General features: G+C 48.0%; 1 protein-coding gene across 13 annotated transcripts in view; it reads left to right on the top strand.

Moving 5' to 3' along the window:
- Atp2b2 (ATPase plasma membrane Ca2+ transporting 2) overlaps positions 1 to 17,349 on the top strand; it is a 271,387-nt gene that overhangs the window by 226,354 nt on the left and 27,684 nt on the right. For all 13 annotated transcript variants that reach the window (XM_048787110.1, XM_048787112.1, XM_048787106.1 and 10 more), the window contains 3 exons: positions 1,944 to 2,186; positions 14,065 to 14,306; positions 15,225 to 15,459. In XM_048787110.1, coding sequence (XP_048643067.1) covers positions 1,944 to 2,186; positions 14,065 to 14,306; positions 15,225 to 15,459 — 720 coding nt within the window. The remainder of the gene's footprint in view (positions 1 to 1,943; positions 2,187 to 14,064; positions 14,307 to 15,224; positions 15,460 to 17,349) is intronic.

The raw sequence follows: 17,349 nt of genomic DNA, 5'->3' as shown, positions 1-17,349 counted from the left end.
AGGATTGCAATTCCAAAGTCAGCCTTAGCAACTTAGCAAGGCCCTAAGCAACTCACTGAGACCCTGTCTCTAAATAAAACACAAAAAGGTCCAGGGACGTGGCTTAGTGGTTAAGCACCCTGGGTTCAATCCCTGGTATCAAGAGGGGAAAAAAATCTTCTCTAGGCACAGACTAGGACTCCATCTAACTCAGCCTCTAGCAGCTTTTCTCACCCTTCCTTCCCAGGTAGGGTCAACTTGTCAGGGTACCTGCATGAGAAATGGTGGTTCTTTGAAAATTACTTTATTTTCATTACTTGTTTAAAAACCTAGAAGAAGCAGGGACTGAGCCAGAAAAGGGGAGGCTCTATAAAAATAATAATATGTATACTCGGGTTTCATTTTGTTATAAATTTTAAAAGAACAGATGTTGATGTATAAAGATGTAGCTGTTCTAGGCGGCAGTTGATGGCTCACTTTTCATTTTCCTTTTTGTGTATTTTTATTTAAAAGGAATTCATTGTTTTTATTGTGCGAGTTATGTGCCCATTATAGAAAAATGGAATCTATGGATTTTATAAAAAATAAGTCAATAAAAATCTAAAATTCTATCACTGAGAGATAATGACATTCATATTTTGATATTTCTCCAAATGATTTCCTATATGTATAAGCACGTGTATGCTAAACTTATTTACCTTTGGCAAAATTGAAATGACACTGAAAAACAGGCACCAGTAGAGGATGATACATTTGAGAAAAATCCACAACCAAATAAGGAATAATTATTTATGCTCAGTTAAGAGTAAAATATTTGAAGTAATCAAGAGAGACCCAACCTTAATTTTTTTATTTCTTTTATTTTTTATTTTTTTGCATTACAATTCTTAATACACCTTTATACCACAATTTGTCATGTCTCTGGTTGTATATAAGGTATGTTGACACCAAATTCACATCTTCATACATGTATTTTGTATAATGATGACCCTCTCCTTCCACCATCCTAGCTATTCCCCTTCTCCCTCCCTTTCCCTCCCACCCCTATTCCCTATCTAGAGGTAATCTTCCTCCCATGCTCTCCCTCCCAACCCCATTTTGAGTCATCTCCCTTATATCAGAGAAGACACTCAGCATTTGTTTTTTGGGGGATTGGCTAACTTCACTTAGCATAATCTTCTCCAATGCCGTCCACTTCCCTGCAAATACCACGATCTTATTATTTTTTATTGCTGAGTAATATTCCATTGCGTATAAATGCCCCATTTTTTTTTTATCCATTCATCCACTGAAGGACATCTAGGTTGGCTCCACAGTTTAGCTATTATGAATTGTGCTGCTATAAACATTGAATGTGGCTGTGTCCCTGTAGTATGCTGTTTTTAGGTCCTTTGGGTATAGTCCAAGAAGAGGAATAGCTGGGTCAAATGGTGGTTCCATTCCCAGATTTCCAAGGAATCTCCATACTGCTTTCCAAATTGGCTGCACCAATTTGCAGTCCCACCCGCAATGTATGAGTGTGCCTTTTTCCCCCGCATCCTCGCCAGCACTTGTTGTTTGTCTTCGTAATGGCTGCCACTCTTCTGGAGTGAGATGGTATCTTGGTGTAATTTTAATTTGCATTTCTCTGATTGCTAGAGATGATGAGCATTTTTTTTTTTTGGTATATTTTTTCCACCATTTTTTTCCATAGACAATGTAGATTACTTCTGTATCTTGAGGTAAAAAATTAAATGATCTTTTAAATGATTCAAATGATAAAAGAGAAAGAAAAGGGCCATAACAGTCAAAACGAGTCCAGGTGTAAGAGGCCTTTATAACCAAGATCCTCTGACGTGCAGAGGCTAAAGGGAAACCGAGGCTCTGCCTCAGTTACTGCATATCACCCAGGGCTCCCCCCCAGGCACCCCACCTCCCCCACCCCCCCTCCTCACCATCACCCTTTTATCTGTCCTTCCTCCCAGAAAATGATGAAGGACAACAACCTAGTGCGCCACCTGGACGCCTGTGAGACCATGGGCAATGCCACAGCCATCTGCTCGGACAAGACAGGCACTCTGACCACCAATCGCATGACAGTGGTGCAGGCCTATGTCGGTGACGTCCACTACAAGGAGATCCCGGATCCCAGCTCCATCAACGCCAAGACCATGGAGCTGCTGGTCAACGCCATCGCCATCAACAGCGCCTACACCACCAAGATTCTGGTAAGTGGGCACCTGCGGCATCCCCCGCTAGGGGGCGCATCGTCATGAGATGACGCAGAGGTACCTGAGGCCTTCGCTAGGGGGCGCATCTGTCCATGATGCGACCCAGAAGTCCTGGGCAGATTGAACGATGGCATTGTGGTTCTCAACTCCTGCTGATGCATTCCCAGGTGATCAGATAATAAACAATTCATTTCTGTTTGATTTGATATTCTTCCAACTTTAATGTCTGTGTGATCAAACAGAAAAGATTGTTAATTATTACCATCAATTATTATTTTTTAAATCCTGCCATTGATCCCCTTGCCAAAATGTTTTTATCAATTAGTTTATGCTATGTAACAAAACAAAATACTTCGAGCCAGACATGGTGGTGCACCCCTGTAATCCCTCTGACTCCAGAGGCTGAGGCAGGAGGATTGAGAGTTCAAGGCCAGCCTCAGCAATTTAGGCCCTAAGCAACTTAGTGACACCCTGTCTCAAAAAATTTTTAAAAAGGCTGGGAATGTGGCACACTAGGTAAGCACTCCTTGGTTCAAAAAACACACACACACTTCAAAATTTAGTAACACAAAATGAAACTGCAGTCAGCCCTCCATGTCTGTGGATTCCGTATGCTGATTCCATCAACTGTGGGTAAAAAATATGCAGAAAAAAAGTTCTAGTTAGGACTAGAATTGTTGCATCTGTACAGCACACATACAGACTTTTTCCTTGTCATTATTTCCTAAACAATACACTAAAACAACTCTTTACATGTAATATTTAGACTGGTATTATAAGTGAGCTAGAGACAAGTTAAAACGTATGGGAGAGGATTGTGTGGGTTCTGTGTAAATGCTGTGCCATTCTATTTAAGGGGCTGAGCATCCAAAGACGTTGGTATCTGCTGTGGGTCCTGGAACCAATCCCCCGCAGGGACTAAGAGCTGGCTCTGTGTAGCTAACAATCCTGCAGTTCAGTGGTTCTGGCTGTGCTCAGCAAGGAGGTTCTTCCAGTCTCAGCTGGGCTCCCTCATGCATCTGCAGAGCTTCAAGTGGCCAGCTCTGCTGATCTTGGCAGGACCATTGGCTGATCTGACCTGGCCTCCTCTAGGTTACCTCTGCTCTGCCGTGTAGTCTCACCTCCTCTGGCAGGCTAGTCTGGGCTTATTCACATGGTGACAACAGGGTTCTTAGAACCGAGGTGTTCAGGGTCTCTTGAGAACTGGGCTGTAAACTTTGTCACTTTGACACATTCTGTTGACCAGTGCAAGTTGGGAGGCCAACCCAGATTCACAGAGTGAATTAGAGATTCCGCCTCTTGCTGAGAGGTGCTGCATAGGACATGGATTCATAGAAGGGAATAATTGTGGCCATTTTTATAAACAATCTGCCACCAATAATACCACTGTTGTAAGTAAGAGTAATAAAATTATTTATTTTGATGAAAAAAAATCACTTTAAGTAGCTCAGTGAGACCCTGTCTCTAAATAAAATACAAAATAGGGCTGGGGATGGGGGCTCAGTGGTTGAGTGCCCCTGAGTTCAATCCCTGGTACCAAAAACTAAAATAAAATAACAATCACCTTACTCTGTCAGCTATGCTACTTAGTCTCACCATGCTGTGATGCCTTTTGGGTTTAGAAACACAAGTTGCCTCTTGGTAATTAACCAGCCTTTGGACTATGGACGAGAAGCCCAGAGTTCATTCATCCAGATGGCCACGGGCACCCAGATGCAGGGCATTTCTGCTTCATGGGCATCGGGGTGAATCAGCGGAGCTTTCTGCTTCCCCTCCACATGTGCCCGAGCCCTGACCTTCCCCTTCTGCCGGGAGCCAGCTGCAGCCTTCATAATCCGGTGGGATTTGTGGGAGCCGCCAAGTTGGGGAGTCAGCAGCATGAGTCAGCAGCGAGGGACTGGGGGTTGCTGTGGGGATAAGGAGGCAGCTCCGGGCCCTGCCTCTCACGGCCACCCCCATCACCACGGAGGGGAAAGTAGGTCGGAGAACGTGTGCAGACTGGTGACAGAGAACCCTGCGGGTGATGCCAGAGATGACATTTTTGTCTCCTTTCTCCCCTGATTTGGGAATCAAGAGAGATCAGCGATGCTTTATTTGGTTCCCCAGGCCTTCCTAAAATAGCCACCACGCTGTGAATGAGTTTGTCCTGCAGATGTGGCAGAGAGGGGAACAGCGATTCCCAGAACAGGCTTCCAGCCATGGGGGCAGACATGTGGGCAAAGCCCTGTGCGGTGGGCTTGGATTGAGACGTAGCTTATTCAGTTACAGTAAGGAAGTCCCTGGATCTATCGGGAGAGCTGCTGAAACCTCTCCGTGGTGTTAAATCTCAGATGGTCTCGGGAACAGCGGTGGCAAAGCTAGAATCTCACTTCCAGATATTGGTGGACTGAGGCTGTGTCCAGGTGGCATAAGAGACAAGGGTCAGTGAGTCCACTTGGGGAGAAGGTGCAGCTGCTTAAGCTGGGGCCAGGCCAGGGACCTGGAAATCGGGGTCCTTGGTTTGTAATCCACGTCAATTGTCACATAGGGTCCCCTGCCGCTATATCCTAGGACCCCTGTGCCTGTATTTCTGGCTCTTTCCTGAAAGTATCGTGGCCACATGATTCTTTTTGTTGACAGCCATCAGTGTGGGAGGGACAGTAGAGCCCCTGGTATGAGCGGACACTGGTCAAAACTCCTACTCTGGAGCCAGACAGCGTGGGTTCCAACCCCTCGCTAGCTGTGTGAATCCAAACAAGTTACTTAACTTCTCTGTGCCTTAGTTTCTTGGGTAAAATAATAGGGTTATTGTGAGGAGCCAATCAGTAAGTGGGACGTGCTGAGCACCACACCTGGCACATAATTAGCATACAGGATGACTGGGTGGTTATTCAGCAATAAAATTACCCAGTACAGGAGGATTCCATTTGGCAATGCAGAGACCAACAAGTAAGTAAATTACAGCAGAGGCATCAGGGTAGAGAGGAAAAGGGTCTTGTCCAAAAGCCAATTAGCAGCAAAGTCAACCTCTGGCCACCTTATAGCCAGCTGTTGAGTCCAGGGGCCCAGCCAGATTCTTAGTCATTGAAACCAATCCCACAACACCATTAGACTGTGGTGGTCTTGGGAATGAGGGCCGGAGTTCAGGGTAAGTTTCCCTCCCAGGCCCTGCCAATTGGGCCATAGAACACAGTGGCTCTCAGGCGGGGACCACCCTTTCTTCGTCCTGATGAAGACAGTAAAGAGGCTAAGGCAGCTTGGTCCAGGGTAGAAGTCCAGGCATCTCCCAACCAGGCTGGGAAATCTAGACTGCAGGACGCCCTGAAACCATGCAAGAGGAGGTGGGCAGGAAGGAGGAGCCGTGCCCTTCACTCTCACGACTCATCTGCTCCCGTGCAAAAATGGACCTGGCCAAGGAAAATGAGACCCTGGCGAGGGCTGGGCTCGCACACACCGAGTCTTCCCCTTCCTGAGGGCAACAGTCCTCTGTCTCTTCTCACCGTCTGATGCAAGCAGTGGGGTCTTTTTCTTTTTTTTTTTTTTTTTTCAAGAGAGAGAATTTTTTTTTAATATTTATTTTTTAGTTTTTGGTGGACACGACATCTTTATTTTATTTTTTTATGTGGTGCTGAGGATCGAACCTAGCGCCCCGTGCATGCTGGGCGAGCGCGCTACCACTTGAGTCACATCCCCAGCCCGGCAGTGGGGTCTTTGAGAACAAGAGACACAGTTGGGTCTTCTCCATTCCCCGCAGCCTAGGCCTTTGGGAAATAGTGGGTGGACGGGCTGGGTAAGTGAATTGGTTGGTCCATAAACAGATAAATAATCAATGAGATGACAGGAAGGCAGAGAGAGGGAGGAACAGATGGGCAGATGAATGGAAGGTGGAGGGTGAGTAGGTAGATGGGTGTGTGTCGGGGTAGATGAGTGAATGGGTGGCTATGAATTAATAGGGGTCTCTGGGCAGGACTGATAACCTCTTCCTGTGACAGCCAGAGGTTCCATGTTCCTTGGCCAACACCAGGGCTTTGTCAACCCCTCCAACTTACCAAGCTGACTCTGCAGTTTCCCTTAGTCATCCAGGCTGTGCGGGTTGAACCAGAGAGCTCCTAATTTGCTGACGCCTTTCTTCTTTCAAATATGAACAAATTACATGTGTATTTGCAAGGGTAGGTAAAGAACCCAGGGGTGCTCTATCATTAAGCTACATCCCCAGCACTTTTTATTTTTTAATTCTGAGACAGGGTCTCTCGCTAAGCCGCAGAGGCTGGCCTCAAACTTGCAATCCTCCTGCCTCAGCCTCCAGAGCTGCTAAGATTACAGGCGTATGCTACCAGCCAGCGGTGACACCTAGAGGAGGCTAATGAAGGCAGAGTACCCAGGACAGTGCAACAAGCCCTCCGTCCATGTCAGTTATTACTCTCATTACCACCATGATTCTTTCTGAGCCTCTGCAGTGGGCTTTGCCGGTCAGTCTCACTTGACCCTACACATCCCTTTCATCCCATCCGGCCAAACAGGACCACTCCCATGTTGCAGCTAGGAAAACTGAGCTGCAGAAACATCAAGTAACCTGCCACGGTCACTCCTGAAGACCAGGGATGAAGCTGAGTCCAGAAAATTCCAGAGAAGTTCTCCATGGTGGTCAGGGAGGAGGGACAATCCAGGAGGCCCAGAGAACTTAAAATTCATGGCTTATTCAGAAAACATGGTGGTGTGTGGCCCGGGCATTTCTTTGAGGGCCAGAATAATGCAAAATTAGTCTGAAGCATGAAGCAAAGCTCTTTGGTAGCAAATAAGTCCCCAGTAGGCTTTCTCCTCACGGGACCCAAAAGAATCACTCAAAACACAGGTGAGGCGGGTACAAGGGCCAAGGTTGTAGGAAGGGTGGCCAGAAAAGGAGGCCCCAGGAGGCCAGCCTCAGCCCCATGCCCGTCCCTTCTGAGATGGTAGGTGAGGGGGCTCTTTCCACTCTTATTTCTGATCATTAGGGACTTCCCTTGCCCCCAAGGGAAGCTACATGAATCTTCTTTTTGTCAAAAATTGCTTCCCTGCTTCAGAAATCCTGGCACACCCTGACATTTGCTTTGTGGCCTCCAACTCTTTGTACGTTAAGACTTCTCCTGGCTGCTTCTTGTCTCCCTGTCAACGTGCCACTCTTTTTCTGAGCCACAGCTGAGCTTTCGATGGAAATAGCTCTTTCCTCACACTCCCGAGGCACTGAGCTTTCTTGGGGAAATGATCTCCTTTTCTGCCCACGTTTAGCCTGCATATCAACCACCCGAGCAGGCTTGAGTTTTGTATCTTATGAGGCCTCTTATAAAGTCAGGTGACTCTCCAGGTGACATTTGAATTATTAAACTGCAGATGGATGCATGCGGAGCTGAATTGACAAAAGAGGGTGTTAAGCGTCTAAAATCATAAACTGTGGGGAGAGAAACTGATCTCCCTCGAGCCCCCAAAGTGATTGGGGAGGAAGGAGGGTCCTGGAAGTGTGGTTTTGCTGAACAGATAAGCCAACTTCTTCTAGTTAGAATCTAGATTTCAGGTGCAGTGGCACCTGCCTGAAATCCCAGCCACTCAGGAGACTAAGGCAGGAGGATTGCCAGGTCGAAGCCAGCCTCGGACATTTAGCAAGACCCTCAGCAACTTAGTAAGTCCCTGATGATGTAGCTCAGTGGTAGAGCAGCCCAGATTCGATCCCCAGTACCTAAAAACAAATAAACTAAAAATGAAACCCCAGATGCCTAGCCCCAGGAACCCCCAAACAGCAGGAAGAATCTGCTGGATTGTATTTTCCATGAACATTAGAACCTGGGCAGATGATGAGAAGGGCCAAGGGGAGGAGAAGGGGAAGTGACTGAGGAGCAGAGAGACCACCCCAAACCCAGGGCTCCAGGCTTCAAACTCAGGGCTCGACCTAACGTTCAAATGAGCCTCCAAGTCCCCCAAGTCAGGCTGTGCTCTGAAGCTGGCCTCCTGACAAGACAGAGGGGCCAGAGGGTGTGGAAGGCTCTGAAAGGGACTTTGAAAGACATGAGATGGGGGTTGAAGTGAGGGTCTAGTTGTGGTAGGTGAAATGCCAGGGACCAGTTTTGCAGTTCCCGTCTCTGGGATAGTAACTTAAAGTGACTTAAAGCAAATCATCCCTGGTGGAATGAAGCCCAACTCTTAATAGAGCTGTGAATCCCTCCCCGTTTGCCTCCTCTTTCTCTCTCTCTCTCTCTCTCACACTGACACGCACACGCACATGCGCACACACCACAAACACCACACATAACAAAGCACCCGTGAACTTGGAAAGGTCTCCAAAGAGTTTACTTTCCAAAGATCTGTCCGCATAGCTGGGGGATTCTGTCACCCTGGACACCCACATCTGCCTTTGCAGCTTCCAGGGAAGGTCCTGTGGCTTGCTGGCCTGGCTTGGCCACCTCACTCTCCTCAGACCTGGCACCTGAGAAGCTCTCCAGCAGAGATAGCCCCTTAGATGACAGTTCTGGAGCCCAATTTTGCCTAAATTCCTTTCCATCTGGTGAGCAGCAGCCCAGACATAGACACAAAACAATTCGTCAGTTCATTGGACACTTATTGGATGGCTCCCCACCACCCCATGCTAGAGGTGAGTACAGAGAGGAGCAGGGCACACTGCCCTGCACCCCCAGGGCTCTTCAGTGGCCCCTCCACTTAGCTATTAGCCAGTGGTCTCCAGTGCTGGAGGGGAGAGGCAGGTGCTGTCGGGGAGCATGCGCTGTGGGACGCAGACCAGGGAACCACCTGGGTCCTGGCTCAGCTGCTTCTTACCAGCGGAACCTCGTCCTGCTCAATGTGCATAACTGTGGAATGAGCTGTGGAGGTGCAATGAGGGGACGCACGTGAAGAGCTCAGGGAAGCGGTGAGCACAGAGCAGGCATTCGGAGAGGTGGTCATGGCTACCCTTGAGGTGGGGCTGGTGGTTAGTCTGGCATCGAGAGAGGCTTCACTTCCAAGGTCCATCCCCACATCGCAGCTTATCATGCCATGGGGTTCCCCACTGTGTTTGTCAGCTTTCTGTCACTGTAACAAATATCTGAGGTAAGTTGGCTTATTTTTTTTTAAAAAAGGAGTGGGGTTTGGCTCACAGTTTTGGAGCCTCCAGATTATGATTCATGAACCCCATTGCTTTGGGCTTGTGGAAGCCCATCATGGAGGGAGACCTGGGGGAGCAAGACTGCAGGCTCACAACCAGGAAGTGAGAGAGAAAGAAGAAGAGACTGAGGTCCCGATACTCAAGAGCTCGCCCCACTAGGCCCCAGTTCTTAAAATCCCCACCACATTCCAATAGCACCAAGCTGGGGACCAGGCCTTTTTCCTATGGGCCCTTAGGGGACATGTAAGATTCAAACTGTAGCAATTATCATGGAATTTCTTTTGATTTTTTTTTCCTTCTTAATAGTGGTCAAATACACATACCATAAAATTGACCATTTTTAAATGTATATTTTAGTAGCATTCAGTACCTTGACACTGTGGCACAAACATCACCACCACCCATCCAGAGAATTCTCATCCTGCAAAACTGAAACTCTGTACCACATTAAACTCTTCCTTCCCAATCCCTGCTCCCCTCAGTGCCTGGGAAGCACTTTCTGTCTATGAATTCAGCCCCTCTTAGTCCCTCATATAAGTTGATCCATACAGTATTTGTCCTTCGGTAACTGGTATTTTTCCCCTTAGCATCATGTCCTCAAGGTCCATCCGTATGGTACCATGTGTCAGAATCTCCTTCCTTATTAAGACTGAATGATTCTCCATAGCACGGATAGGCCACATCTTATTTACTTTTCATCCATCAATGGACATACACATAGCTTCTACCTCTTAGCTATTGTGAATAATACCAGCACTGTGAACATGGGTATGCGAATATCTCTTTAAGTCTCTATTTTCAGTTATTTTGGGTGTGTACCTAGGATTTGGACTTGCAAATTAACTTTTCAAGGAATTTCCATACTGTTTTCCACAGCATCTGCACCACTTTACATTCCTACCAGCCATGCACAAGAGTTCCAGTTCCATCTCATTCTTGCCAACACTTGTTATTTCCTGGGATTTTTTTTTTGTCGATGGTGTTTTTTTTTTTTTTTAATTTTTTAGTTTTAGGTGGACACAATATCTTTATTTTATTCCTATGTGGTGCTGAGAATCGAACCCAGGGCCTCACGCATGCCAGGCTAGCACGCTACCACTTGAGCCACATCCCCAGCCCCTGTTGGTGGTGTTTTTAATAATAGTTATCCTAATGGATACGAGGTGATACATGCTCTGGGTTTTTTATAATCTCATTTTTTGCAGATATTATTTACAATTTGGATCATGTATATTTATAGTTTGTTATTTATAATTCATCATCATTCATTGATTTTTATCTGTTTCACTCCCCAAACATCCAGCATTCCAAATCAGAAGCATGACTTGTCCCAAGTTACGCCCATGGCTGCACCTCGCACTCCCAAAGGGCTCAACAGCCGAGCAGGGAAATGTACCAGATAAAGCTTTGAAGTGACAGCCCTGGGACCCCAGCCCTCAGTGAGACTGTGGCCTAGGGCAGGTGACTTCCCTCCTGGGCTATTTCCTGTCCCTAGAAACAGGAACACTACCAACGCCTTAACTCCTTTGCAGAGTTGGAGTCCTGGAGCTAATAAGGCTCTTGGAATTTTTACAGCAAGAGCGAAACCTCTGAGCTTGTCAGGATAAAAAAATGCAGAAAGAGAAAAGGGGAGGGTGCCTGCTTCTTAGTAACGCGTGTAGGCGATTTCAGAGCTCAAGTTCATGGAAACAAATTGAATTACGGAGGAGACAGCGCTTGCTATTTGCAACCATGGATTGTTTGAAATCCTTTTAGAGGAAAATTAAAATATTTCACAGAGGGTAATAAAATGTTGGGTGTTTTGCAGGCATGACTGCTCAGCTCTCTTGGGCAAATAAGTAATTAGGCATTTTTATTTAAGTCCTTGGAGTTTTCTTTCATTAGTGGAGAGGGGAAAAAAAAAAAAACGGTTGTGGAACATACATAAAACTCTGGAAATCACCAGAAAGTTAATTATAAAATTGTATTTTATATATATTACACTAGAGCCTAACAACATATTGTGGAAACAAAAAGAAGCTCTTAGAATTTATTTTCCCAATGCCAGAAATGGGAAGTCGTATCAAAGATTTCTCTGCTTCCAAGTGAAATCTCATCATGGAGCGTGGAGAGGGCAACTCTTCAAGGTGCTTGATGCTGAGACGTAGGTTAATGTGGTCATGGGACCTGGGAAGATGTTCTGAGCCTTGTCCCCTTCCCTGGTCCCCAGATCACCTGCTGACGGACCTTCTCCCCTCCACCATCCCTCACCAAAGTCTACTTTAAGGAAAGCTTTGATTTCTCTCTCGGAAACCATCTGCTCCTACCCGTTCCATTTCACAGATGGAGAAACTGAGGACATGTTTAGGTTCTAAGTCCCTTTCCTTCCTGGGTCTCAGGACCACTGTGTGTGTCAATAATTGTGTCTCCACGTGACTGGGACCTGCCTCCTGGGCCTGAACCTTAACTGCAGAAGGGGAGAACAGGCCCAGGACATAACTGACGATGGAGGGTCCCTACAAAGCTAGCATCTTCTTGAATCCCTGTTCTTCCTGCCCACCCTGCTCTTTTGAGCAATCTCAAGGAAGCTGAGGACCAGGGTGCAAGGCTGATCTGAGACCCGTGAAATGTCACTGCTGGGACGGAGGAGGACAGGCATGTTTCTTGCTATTTGTCCCTCTTTGATAGCTCTCTGGTTTTGATTTTATCTCTGGTGGCTTTTCCTGCTCCCCAAGCCACCTCCACCTGAGTGACTGCATATTAATGTCAAGTGCTTTGTGTGGGTGTGCACATGTGTGGGGGCACCCAAGGGAATGGATCATACCTGCAGATCTTCCCTTCCCACCGCGAGGGGCTTGTGCCGCTTAGTGCCCCTGTGGAGCATCTTGCCTTGACCTGCAAACATGCATCTTGCCCAGAAGACGGGGCTGCCTTGAGCCATTCAAGCAGTTGGCAAGCACCTACTGTGTGCTGGGCTCCGCAGTGCCCCTGAGAACCCAGAGAGGAATAGAACACAAGAGATAGACCCCCAGAGGCAATCTTCAAATACAAGATGTTTGAGTTGGTCCTCAAAACATGAGGAGGATTGTGCCCAGCAGGAAAGGGAGAAGGACCCACCCAGAATAGCAGTGGAGGCCGAAATCAGGTGAGGGTGAGGGTGCTGGGGAGAGAGGCAGCCCTTGTTTTACTGAGAATCTCTGCAGCAGATGTTGCTGGCACAGGGCCAAGGCGTAGCAAGTGCTGAAGGGAGGGACCAAAAGGGATAAGTCAATCAATCGCACCCTATTCATATAATGAAATCTACGCAACAGGTTAAAAAGAACAAACTAGAACCAAAACACATAGAATCTCATGAATGGAATGTGGAGTGAGTAGAGCAAGTTACAGAAGAATGTGTACAGTCCCCGAGTCTGAAGTGCTCAACGTGCAAGAGTCCTACCCGGATAGACATTAGGTTAAATGGCCTCATGAAATTGCCACCTCTGGGCCATTTTTGACATGCAGAACTAGCCATTTCATTTGGCTCAACCTGAGTCGAAATCACAAGAGATGGCCCATCCATCCACACAGTGGGACACTACTTAGCTGATGAAGAGAATAAATCATGGCCACATGGAACAGCTTGCCTGGATCTCAAGGAGATTATGCTGAGTGGACACAGCCAATCTCCCAAATTAACCTACTGTGCGACTCCCTGTATCAATGCCTCCAATGACAGAAGCAGGCTGGTGGAGTAACTCAGTGGCAGCGCACCTGCTTAGCATGCATGGGACCCCGAGTTCACTTCCTAGCACCACAATAAGGGGAGGGGATAACGAAAGAGTAGAGATAGATTATTGATTACCAGGGCTAGGGAGGATTTGACTGTGGCCACCAGGGAGTAGCATGGGGCCCCTTGGGGGGAACTGTCCTATATCTTGACACTGGTGGTAATCATGGGAATTCAGGCATGATGCCATTTTGAGGAACTAAATGCACACGTGCACACACATGTGCACACACAGTGGAAGTGAAGCTGATGAGATCTGAATAAGGCCAGTTTGATGGTGTTTGTGACACTATACTTTGATGAAGCAAGAAGTTAACTTTGGGGGAAATTGGACAAAGGGGATATATGAGAGCTCTCTGTATTATTCATTACTGCATGTGAATCTGCAGTTATCTAAGAATAACACATACATGGCAAAAACTAAAGCCAAATTTAACATAAAGGTTTATTCTGGGTAAAGGGTGAAGTACACAGATGAGAAGAGATACACAGAGGGGATTCAACTTTTCTTTGACATGTTTTGCTTCTTAAGAAAGAAAATTCTGGGGCTGGGGTTGTGGCTCAGCAGTAGGGCACGCACCTAGCACGTGCGAGACCCTGGGTTCGATCCTCAGCACCACATAAAAATAAATAAATAAAATAAAGGTATTGTGTCCAACTACAACTAAAAAATAAATATTTAAAAAAAAGAAAAGAAAGAAAATTCTGAAGCAAACATGGCATAATGTCAAGATTCTACAAAGCAGGGTGGTAGGTACTAATTGTTTCTATCATTATCTTCTTTTTTGCTTGAAATAATTCATAGTTGTTTGAAATAATTTATAATTATTAAAAGCTGTCTTGCTTCATGATTTGCATCTGGAGTCAGGACCTGGGATGCAGTGGCTTACGTCCCAGGCCAGGTGCCAAGGGTGGACCCAGGGCTCAGCCCCTTCCCCAAGAGCCATTCTGTGGCAGCCAGGGCAGGGGCTCCTTGGGGGCATGCCCTGCCCTGTGTGAGCCGCACCTGCCTCTCTCCACAGCCCCCAGAGAAGGAGGGTGCCCTGCCTCGGCAGGTGGGCAACAAAACAGAATGCGGCCTGCTGGGCTTTGTGCTGGATCTGAAGCAGGACTATGAGCCTGTGCGCAGCCAGATGCCGGAGGAGAAGCTGTATAAGGTGTACACCTTCAATTCTGTGCGCAAGTCCATGAGCACCGTCATCAAGATGCCCGACGAGAGCTTCCGCATGTACAGCAAGGGTGCTTCTGAGATCGTGCTCAAAAAGTAAGTGGCCAACAGGGCGCCGGCTGAGGGCCGAGCTGTTGGAGGGGCCTCTGGGCCATGCAATGCCAGCACCGTCCATGCTGGACCTAGCAGCACCCCTGGACTGGAGAGTCCATCTAGCACCAGGTCACACAGCAAGACTCACCCCCTGCCCACCGATTTTTTCACTATATCCTCTTAAAAATTTCTACAGATAAGAGTCTTCCCTGCCTTCTGAGAGACTGGATCCTCAGGACGTTCTGCCCGCAGTCACACTTAATTTTGCTTCCCTTCTCATAGGGCTGGTTGGTGGTAGTTATTTGGTTTTCATCAGGCAAGTTCCTCTGACTCTGTGCGCCAGAGATAAGCCTGGGGAACTAAGCAGGTCACTGCCCTCTGTGGCCCTCAGTTTCCTGGCTCGTACGTTGAAGGGATTGATCTTGCCCGATGGTTCTCAGCGCCAACAGCGCCATGCAAATCACCCCAGGGAGATTTTTTAAAATCCATTGATCATTGGACTTACCCCAGATAACTTGAATTGGAGACCCGAGGGCAGGGTGCACACGTGGGTATTTATTAAATGCTCCCCCAGTTGATCCTAGTATATAAGTGGGGCCAAAAACTACTAGCCGAGGTTTGATGGCCTTTGGAAACCATTTTTTTTATTTTTCAAATGAAACCTTGGGGATAACACATATAGATGACCAAAGCAGGATTACTCTTGCTGAATGGCCTTGGGCAGATATTTTAAGGTCACCTGATTTTACCCTACCTCAGACCTGGGCGCTTGTGGGTGCACTTAGTCCTGAGGCATTATGGGAGATGGACCGGGTGGGCCTGGCCTGAACTCTGTGGCCAATTGGACATCCCCAGTGGGCAGGGGAACACCCCTTAGGCCCTTGGCTGGGCCTTATTCACCTGCCTTTCACCCTCCCCCAGGTGCTGCAAAATCCTCAGTGGGGCAGGTGAGCCCCGGGTCTTCCGGCCCCGAGACAGGGACGAGATGGTGAAGAAGGTGATCGAGCCCATGGCCTGCGACGGGCTCCGCACCATCTGTGTGGCCTACCGTGACTTCCCCAGCAGCCCCGAGCCTGACTGGGACAACGAGAATGACATCCTCAATGACCTCACCTGCATCTGTGTGGTGGGCATCGAGGACCCCGTTCGGCCTGAGGTAAGGCCCTGGTGCTCTGCTGCCGGGCCTGTCCTCCCCGCCGCCAGGTGCTCTTCCCTCTGCCCCCCTCCCCAGGGACAGGTGTGGGAAGTTCCCTGCCTTAGAAGCTTTTACCTCACAGGAACCAGGAGCTCTGGTAACAAGCCCCTCGGCCCAGGTTCCAGGCCTGGGCAAAGGACACACCCAATGACAAGGGTCATTGCTCTCAGGAGAACACCAAGTGCGGTGTCCCCATCAGTACTTACACTTCTCTCTGTCCAGGTGCAGTTTAGCAATCACCATCCCCTGGCCAGCTTGCCTGGTAACACCTCTGACATTCAGAGGAACAGAGCTCGCGCAAGTTATGGTGTCATGTAATTCGTGGGACCTCCAGGAGCCGAATCCGATGCATCACACAAGAGTCTTTATTGCAAGCTCGAGCCTGGACTCACAGCGGTCCCAGGGAGTGAGCCCCGGTCCTTTGTTCAGTGAGATTTTATAGGTTTTGGGGGGATACTCTACGCGTCACAACATCACACAGCAAATCATTCCACACCACGGGAAAGTCAAACAACAACTCTTAACATTGATTAGCACATTCACTGGCGGGAACAAGTTGGGTAGGGGTGATTGGTTAGTACAAGAGGGGGATTCGTTTGAACTGATTGGTTTAAGCCACGAGGGGTGTACGTGCTGAACTACATGGTTTCCCAACATGTTATCAACCACCATAAACTACTGGGGGGTCATCTGGCATCCCAGGTATTTCCCTGTCTCATGCTGATTGGTGGTTGCTAGGGGGTTGCTATGGATCCCCACCTAGCCTGACTGAGTCAGGGACACCTGGCGCCGCAGATCTCTCCTGTTATTTGCAGACAAACAACTCAGCAGGGTGGGTATATGCCTAGGAGTGCTCCGTGGGTTTTTCCAAGGACAAGGGCCACACCCCCTTCCCTGGACAGGCTTTGCTCTGAGGTCGAGGCTGGTTTCTCAAAAATTGAGTCACATCAGTTTCTCAATGTCAGGTCACACTCTCCAGCAGGTGGGCGGGGGCGACAGCACCTTCCTCACATGGATGGAGGAGGTGATTGTGGGAGAGCCCCTAACAGGTACTCAGCACACAGTAGGTCTCCAGTCTCCTTGAGCTGAATCTGCATCCTGCAGGGAGAAGGATAAGAATCCTGAGCTGGAGCGTGGCGGGAGGAAGGGAGGAGGATGGACTGCCCAGTGTGGAGTGTGCCAGCAGGGACAGCCTCAGTGTCCCCTCCTGCCCTGACACCATGTTCTGGCCAGTCCCTGTTCTATCAGAGCCTCAGTTTCCCCTCTTTAAAGGGAAACAGGGTAGAATTTTTTTCCTCCAAGTTCTTGGGCCTGATGCCATAAGATTCTACATTCCACTCAGGCATCAGGGAGAGGAATCAAAGAGTGAATGAACTCTGGCATGGGACGGACCAGGATCCTGAGTGCCAGAATTGCTGGCTGTGAGGCATTGGGCCAGTCACATAAGCTCTCTGATTCTTAATCTGTAGACTTCGGATAATAATATCCTCCCCCATGTACACACACACACACACACACACACACACACACACCCTGGGATATTGTGAAGGGTCTGATCGTACCATTTTGAATGAACAAAAGCAGAGTGTCTGGCATGAGGTAGATGGCCCCAAAATGAAGGTCCCCTTTCTTCCCGCCTTCCCCATAGATTCATTACTCTGGATCCAATGACACATTGTGTCCCCTAACACACAGCTGAGCCTTTAGGAGGTGCTCGATAAAGACTTGTAGAATGAATGAGAATGAATGGACTTGAACCCCAGTCTTCCAACACCATGTCTGGTGCTCAAGTCTCTCTCTCTCTCTCTCTCTCTCTCTCTCTCTCTCTCTCTCTCTCTTTCTCTCTCTCTC

Source organism: Marmota marmota, unplaced genomic scaffold (assembly GCF_001458135.2).
Source record: "Marmota marmota marmota unplaced genomic scaffold, marMar, whole genome shotgun sequence".
Classification (NCBI taxonomy): domain Eukaryota; kingdom Metazoa; phylum Chordata; class Mammalia; order Rodentia; family Sciuridae; genus Marmota; species Marmota marmota.
This window is presented reverse-complemented; position numbering and strand designations above follow the sequence as displayed.